General features: G+C 36.0%; 6 protein-coding genes across 7 annotated transcripts; 3 read left to right on the top strand and 3 right to left on the bottom strand.

Moving 5' to 3' along the window:
- Positions 1–6: 6 nt before the first annotated feature.
- LOC129579491 (TATA box-binding protein-associated factor RNA polymerase I subunit B) lies at positions 7–4,246 on the bottom strand. Of its 2 annotated transcripts, none has more exons than XM_055469623.1 (5): positions 4,235–4,246; positions 3,200–3,408; positions 2,937–3,135; positions 2,741–2,864; positions 7–2,658 (listed from the first exon to the last, which is right to left on the bottom strand). In XM_055469623.1, the coding sequence occupies exons 2-5, from the start codon at positions 3,378–3,380 to the stop codon at positions 562–564; spliced, it is 2,601 nt and encodes an 866-aa protein (XP_055325598.1). In that variant the 5' UTR covers positions 3,381–3,408; positions 4,235–4,246; the 3' UTR covers positions 7–561. The 2 variants fall into 2 exon arrangements, with proteins under 2 accessions (XP_055325598.1, XP_055325597.1); XM_055469622.1 differs by lacking the exon at positions 4,235–4,246 and adding an exon at positions 3,500–3,963.
- Positions 3,738–10,370, top strand: LOC129579487 (uncharacterized). Its single transcript, XM_055469597.1, has 5 exons — positions 3,738–4,137; positions 5,204–5,405; positions 5,540–5,949; positions 6,069–6,820; positions 7,454–10,370. The coding sequence occupies exons 1-5, from the start codon at positions 4,085–4,087 to the stop codon at positions 10,252–10,254; spliced, it is 4,218 nt and encodes a 1,405-aa protein (XP_055325572.1). The 5' UTR covers positions 3,738–4,084; the 3' UTR covers positions 10,255–10,370.
- Positions 10,337–11,620, bottom strand: LOC129579503 (uncharacterized). Its single transcript, XM_055469659.1, has 3 exons — positions 11,110–11,620; positions 10,708–11,026; positions 10,337–10,621 (listed from the first exon to the last, which is right to left on the bottom strand). Exons 1-3 carry the CDS (start codon positions 11,396–11,398, stop codon positions 10,405–10,407), a joined length of 825 nt encoding a protein of 274 aa, XP_055325634.1. The 5' UTR covers positions 11,399–11,620; the 3' UTR covers positions 10,337–10,404.
- Positions 11,621–13,803: 2,183 nt separating this feature from the next.
- LOC129579495 (nucleolar protein 56) lies at positions 13,804–16,222 on the top strand. Its single transcript, XM_055469632.1, has 4 exons — positions 13,804–14,019; positions 14,242–14,810; positions 14,913–15,496; positions 15,612–16,222. Exons 1-4 carry the CDS (start codon positions 14,017–14,019, stop codon positions 15,947–15,949), a joined length of 1,494 nt encoding a protein of 497 aa, XP_055325607.1. The 5' UTR covers positions 13,804–14,016; the 3' UTR covers positions 15,950–16,222.
- A 232-nt stretch (positions 16,223–16,454) lies between these two features.
- Positions 16,455–18,668, top strand: LOC129579502 (retinol-binding protein pinta). The gene is made up of 4 exons (XM_055469658.1): positions 16,455–17,200; positions 17,459–17,651; positions 17,752–17,885; positions 17,975–18,668. Exons 1-4 carry the CDS (start codon positions 16,800–16,802, stop codon positions 18,267–18,269), a joined length of 1,023 nt encoding a protein of 340 aa, XP_055325633.1. The 5' UTR covers positions 16,455–16,799; the 3' UTR covers positions 18,270–18,668.
- A 690-nt stretch (positions 18,669–19,358) lies between these two features.
- On the bottom strand, positions 19,359–22,287 carry LOC129579508 (MOB kinase activator-like 1). Its single transcript, XM_055469664.1, has 3 exons — positions 21,616–22,287; positions 21,312–21,472; positions 19,359–21,227 (listed from the first exon to the last, which is right to left on the bottom strand). Exons 2-3 carry the CDS (start codon positions 21,406–21,408, stop codon positions 20,749–20,751), a joined length of 576 nt encoding a protein of 191 aa, XP_055325639.1. The 5' UTR covers positions 21,409–21,472; positions 21,616–22,287; the 3' UTR covers positions 19,359–20,748.
- Between the last annotated feature and the right edge of the window lie 894 nt (positions 22,288–23,181).

Here is a 23,181-nt window from a genome sequence, read left to right as displayed (position 1 = left end):
ATGAACTTTGATAAAAAAAGATATATTTTATGATTCAATGTGAAAAGTACATTTTCAACAGTCTTTATTTTCTAATCCTTTTCAAAATCGTGTTATGATTTTTGGTTTCTCTGTCTTTTTTTTCTGCTTTCCAAGTAAAGATCCTTTTCAAATATTATGAACAAATGATGTGGATGAAATTTACCTTTTGTTTGGAAAATGTCGAACATTTAATTTTGCATCTCACAGCACAAAAAAAAGAAGAAATGATAATTTTATGCCCGTAAACATTGCTTCATTGCAATTCATTTCGATTCTCTTCAGTTGTGTAGACACACACGCCTTCTGAGAACAGTTCCTTTCTCATTTTAATGCAACATGTTTGTTATGCTTTTTTTCCCTTCTTCTACTGCATCCTTTTCTATTCTAATTCAATTAAATGATTAGCATATTGACTTCGATTCTTACGTTAACATCTAACTACTCATTGGTCTTCGTTTCTAAACACAAGCATAATTCGTTTCAAAAAATGAAGATCATTTTGTTCACAGCAAAAGCAACAAAAGCAAGTGTGTCTGATTTCTACCAAATCCTTCTGAGGTTTCTGATGGCAATAATGGTTTGGTCATCTAATTTGGTATTGGACTTTGTTCGATATTTGATGTAGTTTTCCATTTTGAATATTGGCTTCAGAATGTAACGGTACTGATTTTCGATTGCCAACAGTTCGATGTACAAATCCTTGATGTGCATGTGAATTTGGAGAGCACATTGCTTCAGAAGCCATTGGAAACTTTTCGGCAGTTCATTTACACTCTTATTGAATGATGCATTCGTGATTAGGTAAATGTTTTGCATTGCAATCCAATAATCAAAATTGCTGATAACGAATTCAATTGCATCTTCATTCTCTGCGTCTGCATCTGAATCGCAATTGTTGTTTGTTTCATCTCCGTCGCTTTCGTCATCGTCACTGCTTGACTGATAATCTAGCATATTGGGCTGCTGATCTAAATTACGCCGTGGTTCATTCAGCATAATGTCATCGATAATATCTTTTTCTTCCTCATCAAAATAGTGATACGCGGACATTTCAGAAGTCGATTGATTCTCGGCTGTATCACTTGTCCGTTGGATCGTTCTAACGTCCGTTCGGTTTGCCTTCCGAGTTGCATCGCTGGCGGCTTGTTTAGCTCGCAAATTCGATAAGTGTTCAACGATGTTTTGCCGGATTTCTTCATTGTCTTTGGCTCGTTTCTTCTCTTTTGCTTTGCATCTTTTTTCATCGCGTTCTTGCAATAAATCGATCCATTCGGCTGTCGTCACATCGAATTTGAATTGTACATTTCCTGCTTTGTTCTTAGTATTCTCATGATGAACATACGAAAATCGTAGATTTGGATTGAATTCAATTTCCTTAATATCTAATCGATGTTTCATCTTCTGGAATACTTTGCTTAGTCTTTTCGGCTTAATATACGGTAAAATATCACGATTCTCATGGTCAATGTTCATAAACTCAGGAACATAGACTTTCGATTTGATTGACCTGTCGGCGATAATTTGTTCCATGTAACTACTGAACGGCGTCAGAGATGGCTGAAACTGACATGATGGTTTAGCCTTTTGCCGATCGTGTTGTTCATGCAGCTGTACAATTTGACTGAAAATCAAGCGAATATTTTCCATTTCAACTTTGCGATAGTTATTCTGATACGTACTGTCCTCATTGCTGCGCTTCAAGAAATCAATGTACATGTCTGTGTGCATACTGGTGTTTGGATCGATTTGCATAGCGGTCGGATAATGGCATTGGGACAGAATAACATTTCGCATTTCGATGTAGTCGGCCCATTCGCTCCAGACAAACAACGGCCGCTGTTTCGAGTCATTTTCCGTTAGTTTGTCGTTTATCACCTGTGCCGAATTCGAAATCAATTTTTCTCGTTTGTCATCCACACCGAAGAATAGCTTCAAGATGAAAATGATATAAGCCATAGCACGACCCTCATAATTTGGTACGGTTCTTGATAAAGTGCTGGTTTCGCTCATTTTCATTTCAGGCGGATGAAAGGCCAGCAATCGTTTCACCATCTCAGCGATCACTGGCGGCAGACACAAATCCTTGCAGTAGCGTTCACACAACATTCCCAAATCCGGCTGCATCACATTTCGAATGCCAATGACTCGTGCGATCGTCAGTGCTTTGGTGCGCAGGAATGCATGGGTTAGATTGTCATTGGAACCTTTTTTAAAATGATTCACCGCCTGGCGGCAATCGATGTTTGGCGGCAAAAAGCTACTAATGTTATTGAGTTTGATGTGTGACTCTTTTGCATATCGAATCAAATCACTGATTTGCAAACTATCGCCCACCTGATTCAGAGCCAGCCACAGCATGGCAAACACAAAAGTTCGGCCCAATGTCTCTTTATCTTTAAAATTATGGCACTTCAGCTTGCGTCCAATGTCATTTTGATGCTCGATTATATGCTCTCTGCCCATCTTCTTGTTCACTTTCCGGCGAGCTCGACGAGAGTACTTTATTCGAATCGTCGTATCGGAGTTGTCGGTCGATTGCCCGGTTGATGAATGTCGCGACAGATTATAGCCCACCGAACTAATATCCGTTCTCTGTGAACTAATGTATTCTTCGTACTGAGCCGTGGCCAACGATTGCTATTGGTTTGTGAAAAGGTACAAGTAAATACATGTGGTTAGCAATGTTACTACTTTCTGGATGCATTTTTTTGTCACTCACTTGCTTCTTTCTGAGAGCAATTTTCGACTGGCGATAAGTGACATTCTCACTTGATCCGGCTGAACTTGCCGTAGACGATGCTCGTCTCTTTTTCACCGGCAAACTGTGTATCAGTCGTACATCTCTGCAACGGAATGAATGAACAGAAGGATAAAATAGCAAATTCAAAGACTGCTAAATGACTGTAACTCTTTACCTTGCACTGAATTTGAACGGAAATTTTGGTACATTCGTTTCTTTCTTCCCAAAAAATGCCACCTCATTTTTTCGTAGGTATGCTGACCACAACTGTAGGGTTGTCAATATCAACTCGTCTTTGCATCCTAATTGAACCAATTCGTTAACAAATCCGTAGAGAATATAATTGTATGTCTCCCACGACGTCAGTTCCGTATCTAAAACCGGCAATATTTGTATATTACAAAATGATCCAGCAATCAATTTCGATATTCTACTTACTTTTGGTTTGTGCGACCTGTTTTATCCTATGCGATTTCTTCTGAATATCATCAAATTGGCCATCGGCTTGATCTTCCACCTCTTGTAGAACTGTGGCTCGTTGACCGCAATTATCGCAATAATAGAATCCAGCATTTACAGTGAATTCAGTTCCATCACAAACGTTGCAAACCGTTTCCATGCTGCTTCATTCGTATTTCATTTCACGGCTAAAATAAATGTGAGTCAAATTGAAACGCGGTAAAATACGTTCAAAACTCAAATCAAACACAACAACATGAACACATGTTATTTTCGTACCATTGAATTATGACACTTTGTCCCAATGTCAATTGTCAACCCATCACACTGTTTCAAACCAAACGAACAACGGACAGAGACAGCAAATGCGAATGCTTACCATCAATCAATTTTGGTACAATTTTGCTGGATCTTTTGCGTGTATGTTGTGCGAGTGGAAAAGAGACGACTAGCGATGTGTTTGCCCATATTTGACGTATACATTCGCAAACGCAGCGCCATCAACGTTCAATTTATCAACTTTGCAACGACCAAATCACCAAGTTATTTATTCTGTATATTTTTTGTGCATCGTATCGAATAAAAAAAAATTCCTGTACGTGCACATAGCACACTGATAAAATTCCGTGTCAAAAGCAAAATTTCCGAATAGAAATTGCTATTTTATTACGAAAACTATTAAATCGATGGAAAGACGGTGCTGTTTAGTTACTTTCATCGCATAAGTTAAAAACACACACACACTTTCCGGATTGAAAGCAAAAGAGAGAAAAAAAAGTTCACACGATTAAGTTTTAGAGAAGCAAAAGTGATTAAGATTTCATTTCTTTCTGTTATTATACCGAAGCGAATAATTGTTCAAAAATGGTTGATAAATTTATAAGTATGTGGAAAGTGCGTGAAATCGCCGACAAAGTGTAAGTGTTACGTGCAAAAATTTCATTTAAATTTATCTGTGTATTACCTTATTAAATCAAATTAAATCTGGTTCTCTTGTGGCTACAATCTAATTACCTTGTATTTGTCATCACCATTGTGTCGAAACAATCGGTTACACAAGACGTGTATCATTCAAACCCATGGACAAATGATGTGAATGAAATTTAACTTTTGTTTGAAAAATGTCGAACATTCAATTTTGCATCTCACAGCACACACCAAAAAAAGAAGGAATGATAATTTTGTGCCATTGCAATTCATTTCGATTCTCTTCGGTTGTGTAGACACACACACCTTCTGAGAACTGACAGTTCTTTTCTCGTTTAAATGCAACATGTTTGTAATGCGTTTTTTCCTTCTTCTACAGCATCTTTTTGCATTCTAATTCAATTAGATGATTAGCATATTGACTGAAATGTTAATTGTTTTCCGGTAATTGAGCGGTAATTACATGTCAACGTGGTGTTCATCATCAATTGATCTCACTTTGGTATGATTGATAAACATGGGCATGCATATAGATTCCATAATTTGCCATTGCATAGACTGACCGAGTTAGATGTGTGCGTGATTCTGCATTCAAGTGCTAATGAGTGTCACATAACAATCAAGAAAGTGAGATTGACAAGTGTTTATTGCGTTTTATTTGCACCCGAACTATGCGGAACATTTAAAAGATTCGACAAGCAATGATTGCAATGTACACACGAACATACATATACACATAGGCAATGCAATGAATGTGTGAATTCATTTAGTCAACGTGTATATTGTATACAATTTCTCTCACATTCAGTCCGTCACATACAAACACACAAAATGAAATAAATGAAAAGCAAACATTTCACAATAACTCTTTGTGTCGGTCATTTAAAAATGGAAATGATAAAAAGCAACGCATTTGTTATCATTTTGTACTTATCACTCACACAAGATAAAGCTATATCCCGCCAAAGTGAACTGAATTCTTCGAGAATATCTGCGTCTTCAACTGAATAAAAGCCATAAAATCTGTTCTATTAAATGTGTCATTTTGTTTCACAGAACCAATGTTGTTATGAATTACACGGAAATCGAGGGAAAAGTAAGAGAAGCAACAAATGATGAGCCATGGGGGCCAACCGGTCCTCTTATGCAAGAGCTAGCTCATTCAACATTCACTTATGAACATTTCCCAGAAGTTATGTCGATGCTTTGGAAGCGAATGCTCCAAGACAATAAAACCAATTGGCGGCGTACTTATAAGGTGAGCTCTAATTGTCACTCGATCATGACATGATCAATTTTGTGTTTTTGATCCAAATTAAGATCGAGTTGAAAATATGCTAACATATTTGCTAACAATTCGTTTCGATGCTGGGTGTTTTTTCTTTGATACAGAGTCTATTGCTGCTAAATTATCTAGTTAGAAATGGTTCAGAACGAGTAGTGACATCGTCACGTGAACACATTTACGACTTACGTTCATTAGAAAATTACACATTCACCGATGAAAATGGCAAAGATCAGGGAATCAATGTTCGGCATAAAGTTCGCGAATTGATCGACTTCATACAGGACGATGATAAACTGCGCGACGAGAGAAAAAAGGCCAAAAAGAATAAGGACAAATACATTGGCATGAGCTCAGATGCGATGGGCATGCGGATGAGCTCAAGCGGCGGTGGTAGTGCGTACAACGACTGGGATTCGTCACATAAGTATGATAGAAAAAATTCATACGAAGATGATCATTACGATGGTGAACGTGAAGATTCAGATGTTGACTCATCCGATCCACCATCAACCAGGTAATAAAAAAAACCCAACGAAAAACCAAACTCATGAATATTTAAATTCTATTCAATTTTATGTGACTCGATGTGTAACGAACTTTTTTTTCTCGATTCGATCTTTTCTTACTAAACAGACGGTACCGTGACAAAGAGAGAACCAACGAACCTGCACCGCCTGCATCAGTGGTGACTACAGCACCGCGAGCTACAACACCCTCTGAACCTAAGAAACAAACCATCAATGTAACGGTCAATCCGAAATCGTTGTCATCGAATGTAGCGACAAAAACGACAAAAGTTAGTAAGAGAATTGATATGGGCGCTGCAACGAATTTCGGTCGCGATGAGCTCGGTATAAATTCGCCAACCCATCGAAACACTCATTCGGAAGAGGATTTATTTGCAACAAGCAATACAGTAACAGCTACATCGGCCGCAAAAAATTCCGACTTGGACGATTTATTCAAAACATGTTCAACAACAAATAACTTGGTTTCGGATACGGTTTCTCCACAAAGCAATAACCTTGACGACGATGATTTCTTCAATCCTCGATCGGACGACACACAAGAGTTTGGAGATTTTGCAAGCGCATTTGGCACAACAGCGCCCGCACAATCGCAACCAGAAAAACTCGTCGCTCCAACTGAGCCGAAGAAAAATGATTTTGCGGACTTCGGTTCAGCATTCAACTCAGAACAGCAACAGCAACCAGAACCATCACCACCATTAAGCAATACAACTAGCAACGATCCGGCCAATTTACTGTTTGCTATCAATTCAACTCCAAACGCACAAATTACGGCTTCCAATAGCAGCAATCCAAAGGTTGGAGACCTTTTATCTGATTTGGACGGTCTAAGTTTGGATGTTTCGGTACCAACTGGTAAGTTAGCCACATTTTCCGTATTTCTATACCTTCTCTTTCTCGTTGCGTTTGCCTTTTTATCCTTTTTTTTTTTAATGCGCGGTCATTTTTGCTCCAAACAAAGTATTTAACATCTTTTTCGATTGTGTCGTGATTCACAAACGAGTTTTTTTTCGGTAACTCTTTATATAGACAGACAAAAAAAAACTGGTTTTTTAGCTAAAATTTTCGTTAGTGCTATAAATTATAGAAGTTTTACGGTAACGCCATAAATTATGATTCTTTTGTCGGTTTAGTTCTACCAAATGCGTATGTTTTTTTTTTCTTCGTACGGATTGTGTGTAGCTTTCATATTAAGAGAGAAACGCTTTAAAGAAAAACAAAACAGCAATTAAATTAAATTCATCGTGTGAGCTCAGCGAGTAATACCACGACGATATGACATACGTATATGAACTGTAGGCAGTACAGTTGCAGTATTTAAACTCATTAGAATATTGCATGCGATTTGCTATAAAAGTTTGATAACAATTTCTTTTTTGATTAAACGAGGATAAATGTAGATTTTGAACATTTCAAATACTTAAAAAAAAATAAATCAAAACAAAACAAAAAACAAAAGGGAAAAAATGAGTGTATTTCCCGTTCCAGTTTCATCGACGGCTGAAAACAACAACGCCAATATCACCAAGGATACGACGACCGATTATAAATCAGCAATCGATCACTGTGATGCAATCGCCGAACTAGTTGAGAGCCTTCAATCGATTGAAAAACTTCACTCAATCCATGATGTTGATCGCGTGAATTCGATTATCGACCAATTGCTGTTGCATTTACCGGGGCCAGTTACACCGGAAAAACTATGTCGAATCGATGACACTGACTGGGAATACATTGCTAATCATGCATTTTCAGACGTTCAAAATGAGTTGATTCGGCTGTTTGATGATGAATGGCCGATGAAAAAAGCACCAAACAATCAATCGTATATTATCAAACCGAATTTGCTGCGCTTGTTTTCAATTGATCATTCCGCTTTATTTGTGAAGACAACCATTTCAAACATTTTCGCCCGCGACAACAATGCCAAATTCGATAAATTGGTGGCAATTTTCGAATCGTGTCTTCGCAACGAAACCTGGCTGTTGGCTGCGTTGATTGATTTTTCTTATGCTGAAAATGGGACTCAAACACTTGACTACAGTGATAATCGAGACCAGCTTACTCAGTTGCTGATAGGAGCACCAAACAAAATTGCCAATTACTTCATGGGCAAACAATCTCGACTCTTTGATTCCGAGCACTTTAGCTGTGTTTTATTGTTGGCACTGATTCAAGCGCTCTGTTTTATTGCTGAAAAGAATAACGCCGAGCAGAAAGCACTGTTTAGTACCCGGTTTTTGGGTCAATTATTCGGTCGCATTGCAGTCGACTTCAACTTGAATCGAACATCAAAAGTATTGCCGGAAACATTTCGAGCAATGTTACTTTTAACCAAACGGTCTGCCCAATTCAAAAAGACTTTGCATGAAATGATGTTACAATTGTATCGGTCATCGTTTGACATTGTTGCATGGTACATATTGAACCATGCCAGTCCGGTTGATTTGTTAGGCGATGCCGTGAAAACATCCAACGATTGGGCATACACATTGAAAACGAAATTGATTCTGTCACCATCCGTCACAGTTGATGACAACTTCATACGAAAGTTTATTGGGTACCTATCCATGCACTTGACACCTGAAGAAAGCTGTAACGTATTGGAGGATGTGGCAAAGAAATGGTCAAGCAAACTATCGCTGAAGACCAATTCCATTGAACAGCATCTGTATTTCACGAAACTGTTGGTGATTGGTGCTGAACTGTTTCCAATGCGGCAAAGTGTGAGATTCACCGAAAAAGTGTCCTTGATCATTCACAATGGCGTTCGAAATCATATGGAAATTTTGGATGAGAGTGTTCGTGCCGTTGGAATGATAACCGCTGAAATCGTTTTGAACAAGTTCAGTAATCAGGACGCCGAAGAATCAAAATTGCATTTCGATTATGATGGATTTGGCAATGCTGCACGACAACTCGTCGAACAAATCAAGCAATTCCATCAATCAACCGAAATCGATGAACAAGATTTAAGCGAAAATGATATCGAAAAATCGATTGATATCCTCTACTCTGGCATACCAAAAGAAAGCGAAACAGAGGAGGGAAAAGGCCAATCAAAAGTGGTTGAAATTGGTGCAAAACCATCTACATCAAGTAGTATACGAAATGCAGCCATTGAAGTTGCCGCCATTGCACCATGTCAATCGAAAACGGGCCTAGTGCTGGCCACACCAAAGGCGGAATTATTCGATGACGATGATTTAGATTCGGACGATGACGATGATTTACAGCCGTACGATATGTCAAATGATACGGCCATAGCGGAAGCGAAAAGACCACGTTATTTGCATGATGTTCGCGAAGCATTGCTCGAGACCGAGGATCCGGAAGTCTTTGAACAGACAATGATCTCATGTGCCGCATTGGTTGAGGAAAGACTTCCCGATAATGATTCCAACATTGACGTGGAATTGTTGCGTCTGTTGATCGAGATCGATGAACGCTTCCCCGTGGACGACTTTGACTATCACAGAATGTCCACCTGTGTGGCGATTTGTTGCATCAAACCGAAAAGTTGTGCTGAATTCTTGTGCACACAAATTCACGCTGAACTCGGCCGATATTCGATCGGAAAGAAAGTGTTGATGTTGGAAATTCTAGGCGAGTCAGCCAAAACATTAGCAAAGCTGACGACACCGAAAAAGACAGAACAGGTTGTGGCACCAAAGAAAACTATGTATTCCCTCAGTCTGATCGATCCAGAGGACGATACCTATGATCGACTTATCATGGCCAAGAAAATAGTTAAAGAGCGTATTGAAAAGAAAACGCGTCGCTTTGCACAGCCATCAGCAAGCATTTTGGACGGAGCCACACCGAATCAATTTGCAGAAGTGGCTGGCTCATTTTTCTTTCCACTTCTTTATGGAGTCGGTAGAGACGAGTTGAAATTCCATGGAATGGACAATGCACTCAAAGATGACACAGATAATATACTACTTTTGAATCTACTGAAAACGATTGGAACCGTCACATTTGCCTCAAAAAATTGTCCAATCATTTCACGAATCGCACCGGAAGTGTTGCAGCTCGGATTTGCATTACGTTTTCATGCTGAACCAAAGATACGATTGGCAGTGTTACAGATGTTAGCTGCAGCCTTATTGGTCACACCGAAATCACTTTTGCAGCTGCATTTTTCCACATATTTGGTTGAGATGAAGGATTGGTTGGAGGAATATCTATCGTTTAACATTATCAGAGGAGAAAAGAATGTCGAATGCCGTCAAATGGCTCAAAATGTGTTGGCCCTGTGTCTTGATGCACTCACAGCCGACGTATAACCAGCTAAACTATAAGTTTCGATCAACCGTTTTTTTTTGTTACGATAAAACTCAAACCAAGAAAATTATAAACAAAACGAAGTTTTTTTTTTAAATAAAAAAATAATCTGCTTTTATTTGTCGGTTTATTATAACAAATCCAAATTATCATTATAAATATCTTTCCATTGTTTTTTGCATTGTTTTTTCCCAACTTCGAGCGAATTTCTTGTAAATGGCCATTGTCGCCTGTGCATCCTCCACCGAACAATGTGCTCCCGTCTGAATGTCATAATTTAGAATGCAGTTGGCCAACAAACGCAATGAAGGGCTTCGTCCTTCGCTGAATTCTCTACACTTTTTGTATGTTGATGTGTCTCGTATAAGTCTGAAATGGTTTGGAAAATCGAATGTAAAATCATTAGTTGAACCATTTTGTTTTTAATTTAGCGACGGCAATTTGCCAAAATTTACCTTTTTGGATGTTCCATTTTAAGAACCCGCAGGTCATTGTGTAAAGCGTGTCCAACCAAAATTCGATTGAATTTAATTCGGCTAACTTCGGCTTGTACATCAGCAAAATTGGCGGCATCTTCTAAGTGCATTGGCGTAATGCCACTGTACTGTGTGCGATAGTCAATGACTGGCTTCGTTGGTTTAACATATTCGTCCATGATAATTTCACCACGTTCATTTACTATTGAAACGCGTGCCAGCATATGATCCTTTCCATTCGGCCCAATTCCAACCATTTCACAATCCAATGCAATGGCACTTGACTTTGGAAGAAAACCTAATCACGCACACAAAATGAAGAAAAATAAGATGATTTTAGGTTGTCCAATAAACACCGTGTGCTAAGTGATTGATTATTACCTATTTTTTTGGCAGACGGAATAGTTCGTTGAGATTTTAATGAGCCGGCCACATTGTTCCAGTTTGCGCTCACTTGATGTCGACTAGTTTTGGTTGGTGATGGTTTATTACTTGCTGTCAATGGGCCATTGGTCTCAACTTTCTTCACTGGATTTCCGTCCATCAAACCATTCGTGTTGGTCACTGTGTTTTTATTGGTGTGTTTTGAACTTGGACTTCGTTGATTTATTGGCACTGAACCAATCGTAAACTTTTTATTGTTTAATTTTGCCTCTTTTTTCCCACTCATTTTGTTCGTTTTTACCTATTAAAACAGTTTGGCTACGGTAATCTCATGAAATTCAATTCAATAAAAGTGTTTCTAACATTAAAATTGGCTAATTTTTTAAACTATTTTGAAGTTTTGATGAGTAGAAAACTGAATTTCATTGAAAATTTCACTAGAAATTTTGGTATGCGGATTACAATAACAGAGTATATCAACTTACGATATACGTAAATTGTGTGAGCTGTCAAAAATCATGCAAACAAAAATGGCGTCACACTGACGAAAAAAAAGATGGGTTTAGTACATGACAACTGAACTAAACGAATGTCACAAAGAAAATATCTCGTGATTGTTGCGTGTACTAAAAGAAGACAGGGTTCGTTGTTTAAAACTGAACGCAAATGACTAATTGCTTTGTTTGGAGAAATGAAAATTTTAGGTTTTCGTAGGAATAATAAATTATTTTGATTGATTTTGATGTTAAATTTTCTGTTGTTTTTTTTTAACAGCTAACATTCTGCAGCCGACCAATAACATTCTAATGCCACAATCAACTGCTCAAGTAGAGAATATAATGCAATCGAAGCCAACAACGCTGGCAAATGTTGGACAAACGTGGTCAAATGCATCGTTGGACATCGACCTGGATAATTTATTGTCAACGAAATCGAAATCATCGGGCGCTTCACTGTCAATGAACCAATTAAAATTGCAGAGCCCGGTAAAGCAACAGCAATCGCCGGTGCCGCCAATGATTTCACCACAACTACCACCGTTACATATCAACAATAATGCTGTAAACAATAATTTTAATAGTTTGAACAACAACAATTTTGGTGGAGCGAACAATATGTTCAGTCCAACGCAACCAAACAACCTATCGGGTAATGTGCAACAAGCAACAAACCAACAGCCATTCTTCGGTAATCTGATGGCAACGGTCAATCCAAATGCAAACAATCTAAATAATCAATTCAATGCATTTCAATGATACATAATCGATAAATGCTAGGATTCATTTGTAATCAAGTTTCAATTTGACGAGAAATGCGAAATGAAAACACACACACACATCGTAATACGTAGTGATTTGTACTCAGAATTCAATTGCCTGGGCTTTGTAATGAAATCGAGGACAAAAAAACCAATTTTATTGAAAGCCGTATATCACACATATTCAATTTTATACTTAGGAAAAAAAAATTAAAACAAAAACAAAAAACAAAACACTCTCTTGTTGTACGCGCCAAAAATTTGTTTTTGCATAGAAAACGATGACGACGAAAACAAAAACTTAAGAAAATAATCACCGAATATCGATGGATGTGTTTATTTACTAACATTCCGAAATGTGAATTACAGAAGAAAAAAAAATCGAAAATGAAATTAAAAGAAGCATTCAACGCATTGAGCGACTTTCGACACAATCCGAATACGTAATTCATTTGATTTCTTATTTAGTTTAGCAAAAACAGGCAAATAGAAACAATGCACACAAACGATTAGTTTTATTTAAAGAAGAAAAAAACAACAACAAAGAACATTGATATAACTACTGTAGCTGTTTTACTCTGAAAGCATTTTATTATGAAGAAGAAAAAAAAAGAATTATTATTTTGTTATTGATGCCGATGCAAAATCACACCAATTCTATTATATTGTTTGTTCTCCATTTCAGTTTCAATGTGAACACAATTTCCGTTTTTCTTTTATCTATCAAATTTTTTTATTTAAATTTAACCAACCGATCACACAGGGTTTATGGGTAGAATATAGGCGTAGCAATAAATCTTCCCCCATTTTTTTTCCTTTATTTTATTTGATTTTTTTTTCGTTTAGTTTCTATATATAATTCTATGACCACCTCTTCTTTCTTCTACTTTTGTCCATTCCTTTTCAATTAATTTATGCATATTAATTTTCAGTTAACAATTTTAACATTTATTTTTCTGTTTATTCTAACAATCGTATTCAAAAGTATTGTTAAAAGCAAATGTAAAACACATACAAATAAAATGGCAAACGATAGAAAGAAACATATTTAGTTTTTGAAAAGCAAAAAAGAAAGAGAGAGAAATCAATTGCAGAAAATTAAAATTATTATTATCTATGAACGAAAATAGCAACAACAACAAAAAAAGTAAAACAAATTTATAAACATTGTAAATAGATTGAAAGAGAAATATGAAATGTTTTTAAAAAGAGAATAAAAAAAATTGTGTAAAAAATCGTTTCAAATAAAGATGATTGATTCAAAAATATTTGGAATTTTCCATTTCATTGACTATATATTTGGGCCGTTTGAGTTTTCTTTTCTCCCTGAGACATCTGCAAACATAAAAACGACTTCAGTTTGAATTTGTTCTGAAATGTCAACGATGTTACATGTTTTTAGTACAAAATTGTTTCGTTGAGTTTTCATATCCGTTCGCATGTGTCAAATCAACAACACATGCCATCACACTTAGCTCGTCGTCTCTATCGCATCGAACACATGAGCATTGTTTTGCAAGCAACACACATTCGTTTGACATTACACCGTGTGGAAGAGTGTGATTACTGCCGTGTGTATCGATATACACGTGCTAGGCAGATACAACTTTAAATTCACTTAAATACAAATTAATTGCGAGTTTAGAATGGTAAGAGTGCATTGATTCGATAAGTTTTTTTTTTAAACGTAAAACTATTTGGATATATAAAAATATACTTGGAATAATTTATTATCAATGTGAAAATCGTATATACTCACTTAACCTCACAAAATGTGTTTGGATAACGTGTTTTCCATTGATAAACTAAACATTTAAGTTATAGGCATTGAATTTAATTTGGTTTTTGATTGTTTATTCGCATTTTTTCAGACGAAATTACAAGTGCTTTATGAGCATGCAGCTGGCTATGCACTATTCAAAGTGACACAATTTGAAGAAGTGGCCGTATTGTTGCCACAGCTCGAATCGTCCGTCATCGATTTGGCAAAGTTCAATTCGCTGGTAAAATTGGTTGGATTTTCACCATTCAAAACGGCCATTTCAGCATTGGAAAATGTCAACTCCATTTCGGAAGGTATTTTACCGGAGGATTTGGCTTTGTTTTTGGACGGTTCCATAACGTCAAAGGAAAAAGTAACATTGGGTGTTGCTGATGCCAAATTGGGCGCTGCCATCAATGAATCGCTAGGTATTAAGACAACACACATCGGTGTTGTGCCGGAGGTTTTGCGTGGCGTTCGTTTCCATTTCCATAATTTGGTAAAAGGATTCACCAATAAATCGGCTGGTGTGGCACAATTGGGTTTGGGTCACAGTTATTCACGTGCTAAAGTCAAGTTCAATGTGAACCGTGTCGACAACATGATCATTCAATCGATTGCATTGCTCGATCAATTGGACAAAGATATCAACACATTTTCAATGAGAATCCGTGAATGGTAAGTTGAATCGCTTCATTAGCCGTTGTATTTCCACCTAATTCGAACATAATTGTATGGTCAATGTATTGAATTTAACATATCAATTTTGTCGCACTGTAGGTATTCGTACCATTTCCCAGAATTGGCTAAAATTGTTACCGAAAATTACAAATACGCCAAAGTAGCACAGTTTATCAAGGACCGCAAAACATTGAACGATGAGAGTGTTGATGCATTAGAAGAGATCCTTATGGATACGGCCGCTGCAAAAGCCATTGTTGATGCATCAAAAATGTCCATGGGTATGGATATTTCCGTCGTTGATTTGATCAATATTGAAATGTTTGCCACACGCGTTGTCAACTTGTCCGAATACCGAAAACGTTTGGCCGAATATTTGCACACCAAAATGAGCAGTGTCGCACCAAATTTGCAAGTTTTAATTGGTGATCAGGTTGGAGCTCGTTTAATTTCACATGCCGGCAGTTTGACCAATTTGGCCAAGTATCCAGCATCGACAGTTCAGATTTTGGGAGCTGAAAAAGCCCTGTTCCGTGCACTGAAATCACGAACAAACACACCAAAATATGGTTTGCTCTATCATTCCACATTCATTGGTCGTGCTGGTCTGAAGAATAAGGGACGCATTTCGAGATTCTTGGCAAATAAATGTTCGATTGCATCACGTATTGATTGCTTCTTGGGTAAGTGAAAGTTCTGAATTGGATTTTAGGCATTACGATCAAGATTTATTTTCTGCTCCCAATTTCGATGTTAATTGATTGTTTTCAATCACGTCAATTTTTCATCTCTCTTTAGAAACGCCAACCAGTATTTACGGAAGCAGTTTGAAGCAACAAGTCGAAGATCGCTTGAAGTTCTATGAATCAGGCGAAGCTCCACGAAAGAATGTCGAAGTTATGGAGGAGGCAATGGCATTGGCTGAAACAGAAGTCGGTGAAATTTCAATAAAGAAAAAGAAAAAGAAGGACAAGAAACGCAAGTCAGAGGCTGCTGACGAAACATTTGAGAATGGCAACGGTACATTGAACACAACAAACGGCAATGATGACGAAAATGGTGACGATACCCTCAATGGCGAGCCAAAGAAAAAGAAGAAGAAGAAGAAAAACAAGAACAAAAACAACGAGGAGTAATTTTTGTGTTTTTTTAATTCTTGGGAAATGACTTTTAAGCGTCATTTAGGAGTGGCGTTCAAATAAATCCAGAATCTTTGATTACAAAGACTTCACATAAATTTCATTAGGATTAACAAGAGTTTTTCAACCGATATCAACTACAAATGAACTTGAATACTGAAAGATATTTGTACTTTCGGTTTCATTTACTACATTTTGGAATAAAAGTTTATATTTTTTTTTTGAATGAAAAAAATAATCGTACAATAAAATGAATAAAACCATAGAAAATGTTTGATTTTTTTGGAACGAATTTTGTTTACAAAATTAGGGCATTAGTGCTTTTTATTATTGCTAATCTTTGAGCGTACAATTGATAAACGGATCCGTTTTGTATTTGAAATATTGATTACGTATAAAATGCGATAAGGCCATTGTAATGCACGAATACATCACGACAGAATTCAATCGTCGGACAAATTCATTTGTTTTTTGATTGTGGGCATGAAATCAATTGGATGCAAGAATACAAACAAAATCCCAACTTGGACCATGGATCGTTCAAATGTCCAACAATTTTGTCAGATTCGAAATGCATATTTGATTTAGTGATTATTTTTGTTGCATTGTATGCACTTCGAATCGGACCCATGGCTGCAATGAATAGAAAACGAAGCAATTTTATCAAAATGCAAACAAAACTAAACAAATCCGCAGTGACAGCAGCTATAGTATTTGGTTTCGTTTATCTGAATGCTGACTGACAACAGATATGTGCACGATTAGATGTGCACACCACTATGCATTTACGCATTCACACATACTTACATGCGCAGGTGTGTACGTGTGTTGAACGCATTTTGTATATATGGGCAAGACTATCGCTACGATGACACTGGTTACGCTCTATGACTTCAACATTAGATGTTGTGTTGTGAAGGCCACTAGAACAGTTTCTGTACGAGTTAATTGTTGTTATTTTGTTATTTTGTTTGTAGTTTTGCTAGGCAGTGTACAGCTCTTTGTTGTCAGTTCGTGTCAGTTTGCAATGGGTGCTCAATATGAAGAAAAGTTACCGGCTCATAACTATGAGTACGCTGAAAAAGCATTGGGCGAAACAAAAGAGAATCGCGATCGCTGTTTGGTGGAGATTCAACAATGGCTCGACGAAAATCCGAAAATCAACGCCAATCGCGATATCACATCGTTGATCCACTTTCTACGCGGTGCCAAATTCCAAATGGAAAAAGCCAAAAAACGAATTGAAACGTAAGTAACAACTAAAAATAATACAACCGGCTTTGTGCTTACAAAAACTGGAAAAATTTAAACGAGTTTCATTCTAAGATTAAGTAATATCAAAAGCACATACATTATCAAATGAACCGTTGCGACAAACAAATTCCCTCAGAAATGTGCAACATGAAATTTTTTTTTATATAGAGTTTACAACAACAAAAAAATATTGTTTTGGCATATTTCCATATATTTTCTTTCCGAAAATAATTATTTGGATTTTCAAAATAGGTTTTATCAAATGAGAGCTGAACGTCTCGAATGGTTTGCCGATCGCAATCCAATGAAACCAGAACTTGAGGAACTTCTGGATCTTGGACTATTTTTACCTCTGCACACAAAAGACGTCAACAACTATCAAGTGTTTATTATTCGAACGGGCGTTCATGATACACACAAACACGATCAAAACGACGTACTAAAGGTTCGAAGTCCATCATTGATAAATGCACTACTTTTAAATTGTAGCGCGATTTACAAACATAAAATAAACCGATATACCAACTTATATTCACTTAATGCAGGTCATGAAAATGGTACTCGATGTCATTCTCTATCTGGATGAGACAATTTCGATCTACGGAACAGTGGCGATTTTTGATATGAAAAACGTTACATGGCGTCATGGACTTCAAATGACCCCAACGATTATAAAAAGGTAATTCAAAACGATAAGAATTAGAGAGCATGTGTATAGATAGGGTTATAACTGAGAATAATCGATTTTTCATTCATTCTAACCTACAGGGCTGTCCATTGCTGGGAAAATTATTCATGCAAAGTGAAGAAACTAGAGTTTGTCAATGCTCCACAGCACATAAATCTCATATTGGATATATTCCTCAAATTTATGTCGAAAAAGTTGCGCAATCGTGTTTTTGTGACCAGAGGTCAATCTACCGTCGAAGCTACACTGCCAAAAGACCTTGGAGGCGATGGTCCAAGCTATGAAGAACTATCAAAACACTGGAAACAGAAGACACAAGAGAAAGCCAAATGGTTTGCCGAACAAGAGCAATACAAAATGATTCTCGACGAATAGTGGTGCATATCGCGAGTGATGCATCAATTTTGCATTCGAAAGAAAAAAGCAAATAAATACATTTCGGGTGGTCAGTTTACGTTGTGTACAAAATCATTTTTATTTTTTTTTTATATAAATTTACTCATCAATTTGTACGGGAAATGTGTTGTTGAATAAAAAATTATCAAAACCAACAAAAAAAATTGTATACAATTTTTATTTTCAAATTTATTTATTTGTTTTGTGATTTCTAATTTTTTTCCCCTTAGAATATAGAATATATAATATATATATTGGAAAAATAGTGCATTTCGAGAGTGATTTCTATGAGTTTAGGTAATTTATTCTACAAGTGAATAATCTATCGAGAACATTTAGAATTGCATCAGTCATTCATAGATGATATTGTTTTCTTATTCTTTGTTTCGTATGTTTAAATTCGTAAAATCTTCCGTTAAATTTTGATGCAAAGTATCGATGGTAAAAATGTTCAACGGTTACGAGTGACGGTCCAAAAAAAAAAATTGGTTCAAGGTTTGCTCATGGTGCATGGATTATTTTGGTATGCGAGTGTATGCTCTTGAATTTGGTAAATGAGTTGAACCAAAGAGAAAATAAAGAGAGAAAAAAATCACAACAAAAACAAACTGCATCAATTGCAAAAAGTGCTCTTTTATGGGTCTAAAGCATTCCCGTCTACTGATTGACGGAAGTGATGTCTGAAAAATAATTTTTAGAAAAAAAAATGTCCACCTGTCATATCAATTCATAAATCGAATTGTTATCAGCACACGACGATTTCGTCAGAAAATGAAAAGAAGTAAAAAAGATAAGTTGAATAGCACCGATTTATTTTCACTTCATGCTTCACATGCCAATAGAATGTGTGGTGTATGTGCTAATTGCACACAGATTTAGATTTGTTGCTTTCCTTATGCCCACTTCTCTGGACGAGTCGTAGCTCAAATTGGCTAATTGATATTAATCGAACAAAACAGAAAGGAAAAAAACCAAAGAAATTTATAATCAAATCGAATGCATTGAGCACGCAAGAGATAAGCTAATCACATTATTAAATCAAATGAGTTGAAACAACAACGAACAAAATAAAATAAAGAACATTTGAGATTGATTTTATTTCAATCGATTTGTAGCAGCTATCTAAAAATTTACAATTTTAATAATTTAAACTTACATCGGGAATTTAAAAAAAAAACGAAATAATTCTAAAGAAGTTTGTTTTCTTTTTTTTCCCTCGCTTCATTCGAAATTTTCATAGGATTTTTTTTATGTTTTTCGTTTAAAAAAATATTATCGCATGTGTCAAAATTGTGTGCGATTGCGTGTCAGTGAATTTCGTGTTGCATGAAAAGCAATTTATTTGCATTATTTATCCTCTTTTCATTCTTCTTCTTATTTCCCTTCGGATTAATTACAAAAAAATGTTTATCTTTTGATTTTTCTCTTACGAATCACTATGTGTTAAATGTTTTAGTCTGTTTCAAATTCAAATGAGCTCAATCGTTGGACTGTTCGCCTGCTTTTTAAAATTATACACAATTTTCCATCAAAAAACTTGCATTTAATTAAAAATAAGTCATCCGATTGTTAATCCTTAAGCTACTCATTTCTTTGTGTGGGTGTATATATTGAGATATTGGTATAAAAGTGATCGTGTGATCGTGTAAAGTGATTAATATACATAAAATTATTTTCATTCCAAATGTTTTACACGTTTGTCTCTGCTGTGAATTTATATAGGGTTTTGGTAAAATAGTATGCAATTTAAAAAAAAAAAAGAAAGAATTTCTCCTCAAACCGAAAATCCATAAATATTCTAAACGAACGAAACAAATGAAATCAACGAGCTGCCATCAAACTTTTCAAATATATAATGTATATATGTGAATTGAGTGTCGAAATGAAGATACAGATTTCAATGTATGGTCAAATGAGAAGAATGTATTTGGACAAAATCTTGTCGTATTTTGAATTTATCTCGATTTTTCATTGACATTGTCTGCACTGAATTATCACAAAATCCATGGGAAAACACAAAAAAAAGACACAGAAAATGATTCAAAATTATTATGGCGATATGAGCACAATGTAAACTTAAAATGTTAAACTAATTTGTAATTTACGTAATTCAAATACGATTCAAGTGCTGTTCTTTATTCTTTCTTTAAGTTCTATACGAGTAATAAAGATAAAATAATGAAAAAAATTGTTCAGCTGAGATTTTACTTTCGGTATTTCGACTTTAAAAGAATTACTAATAACAGATACGGTAATGCTGTTGAACAATTTTTTTTCCCTTCTTTTTCATCATCCTCATCAAATGCGAAACAATAAAAAAATACGATAAAAGAAAATAAAAAGACTGCATTAAAAAAAAAATTGTTGATGCATCGTTAACGAACAGAAGAAAAAAAAATAAACCACAGAAAGAGAGACAGAGAATTATCATGTTGAAAGGTTAAATTAAATGAGTGTGTTAAATTTGTCGATTATCTTTAGCCGTTAGTTTATCAATGAGTTCTTGCAACGGCGCTAATTCTCTTCGATCAATTAGACTAAATTCTTGTACGAAGAAAATAAAATGCTTAAACGATGTATTGAGATGAGCTTCTTCGCCTAGCCGAACCACTTCTGAGAAATGCTGATGGTAAATGTGAGCATACACACGGAACAATCGCTTTAGAATAGTTTTTGCACAAGATAGAAAATTTTTCGGAAACGGTACACCTATTTTCGATGGAAACAACGTCTCATCATCCAATTGATCTTGAACCCATGTCATTAAATAGTCAATGTATTTTGGTGCACTACATTTGATTGGTTTCTTCACAGTTTGACCATCCGCCCAATGATACTCGTATTTTGGACCGGCCGACATAATGCTACAACTATCCTCCGTACAGAACTCCGTGATCGTTCCATACAGCATGTTTATTTGATTGAAAAAATCGACAGCTGCAACAAGAGACGAAACGGTTTTGGTTAATATGATTTTCTTGTTCAATTTTTTTTTAAATTCCCATTTTGAATGACACTTACTGTTAACAGCAACCCATTCATTGAGATCCTCTCCGTCTGGAAGTGCAACCGCATTCCGTAGATTTCCTGATCCCAAAGTGGCCGCTGCATGTTTCATTAAGTCATATTGATGTGTGCCTTCCGGTATGTTTTTCTTCGGCTTAAATGTTTTACTCGACCGGCTGTTTGAAGGGAAAAGAAAGAAAATATTTTTTTTGGGTAATTTTCTTGTGAATACACTTGTAAATAAACAGTTTCACGATATATTTATTCCTCTTGACACTTCTAGAGCTGATGCTGTTGGCTTTGGATTCGATCGGCTTACCTTGATCCGCTGAAAAGAGAAAGCAAATAGAATTCGATTAATTGTCGTCCGTATAGATTTCATAGCATAACAAAAATGATGTCTATTATGACGGCGTTCAGAGCACAAAATATCTGTTTTTTTACCGAATCGTGTTTAAAATCCTCAAGTAAGGGAAATTTATACAGATTCGTTTGTATGTTCTGCTGCGCAAACACATCTTTTTCATGATGTCATTTATTTATTTGCTAAATGTGGACGAATGTCGACTGTTTGAAAATCAATTTTTCGGTACACAACAACAACGAATGAATTTGTTTTTTTTTTTTCTGAAGAGACACGACACGACACGGTTCTGAAGAGATCGACGAAATGCGAACGAACAAAAACAACGGGAACCGACCAAAAACGTTTGCGTTCAGAACTTTGAATTGAACAAACCAAAATGCTGCTAAAGTAATTTCGGTATTTTGTATGCAACACGAGAATCTGTCATGAGGTCTGTTTTACGGTAGTAGCGTGCAGTGCGTATGATTTGCATAACAATGGATATTTCTTACAGTGTTGGCCATACACTCTTCAATCGAACACAAACACATGCGAAAACGACACAATAAACGAACGAAGAAAAAAAGAAGTAGCAACAATTGTGAAAATAGTTCAACATCCAAAGATGCAGAAATGAAGAAGTGAGGTGTGTGTAGCACAACACAACCAAAAAAAAATTGGTTTGGCTGATTACGGTTTCGGTGGTTCGATTGTTGTATTGTATTGTTGTAGCCATTCGTCGCCCGACAATGTATTGAACACGGTGCACACGCGATAATTACGAACTTGTATCGCAATGTAACCACACAGTGTGTGTACACTTTTATGTAGGCAATACTACGGTTTACGTATATTTGGTCTTTTGTGTTACTTACAAGAAAAAACTCATTTTATTGACGCCGTTCATTCCACAAGAAATTTCGACTGCACACTGTCTCTATCGTGGGTATATATGTATTTTTTGACTGGAATTCGATTTGTTTCTTCTACTTTCTGCCGTCTCTAAACACTACACACGATTTTCCTTTTTAAAAAACTTTATTCTAAACAATGTTTCACAAAATATTTTGATGCACGTATGGTAAATGGTGTAAAAATCTAGCAAAAAATGTCCTCTAAAATTCGATCAAAGCACTTGGTTTATTTTTCTTTTCTTTTTTTTTTGTTTGTTTGTTTGCTACGTTTTCATTTGTCGCTTTTTTTTATTGTTATTTTTCTGTCTGTCGTTCGACCAAATCAAAAAAAAAAACTAAAATTAATTTTTTCGACTAATATTTATCGTCTATGTCTCTCTCGTTTCTGCGTGCGTTCGTTGGTTCATTAGCACTTTGTCTTTTTCTTTCTTTCCTTTTTTCATATACACTATGGCTTAGATCAAACACATAAAAATTCACAATCGAAATCAAATCGAGCTGAATACGAAATGCAAAGCAAATCAAATCGCCTTTCCAAAAAAAATAGAGAGCGAGCGAGAACAGAAGTAAAAGAAAATAAACAAGACGAAATTACAAATCGTAAAGCACACACCGAAAAACAAAC

This window comes from Sitodiplosis mosellana, unplaced genomic scaffold (genome assembly GCF_009176505.1).
Source record: "Sitodiplosis mosellana isolate CC-2019 unplaced genomic scaffold, AAFC_SMos_1.0 Smas_scaffold_6226, whole genome shotgun sequence".
Classification (NCBI taxonomy): domain Eukaryota; kingdom Metazoa; phylum Arthropoda; class Insecta; order Diptera; family Cecidomyiidae; genus Sitodiplosis; species Sitodiplosis mosellana.
The sequence above is the reverse complement of the archived record's forward strand: the minus strand, read 5'-3'. Positions and strand labels throughout refer to the sequence as shown.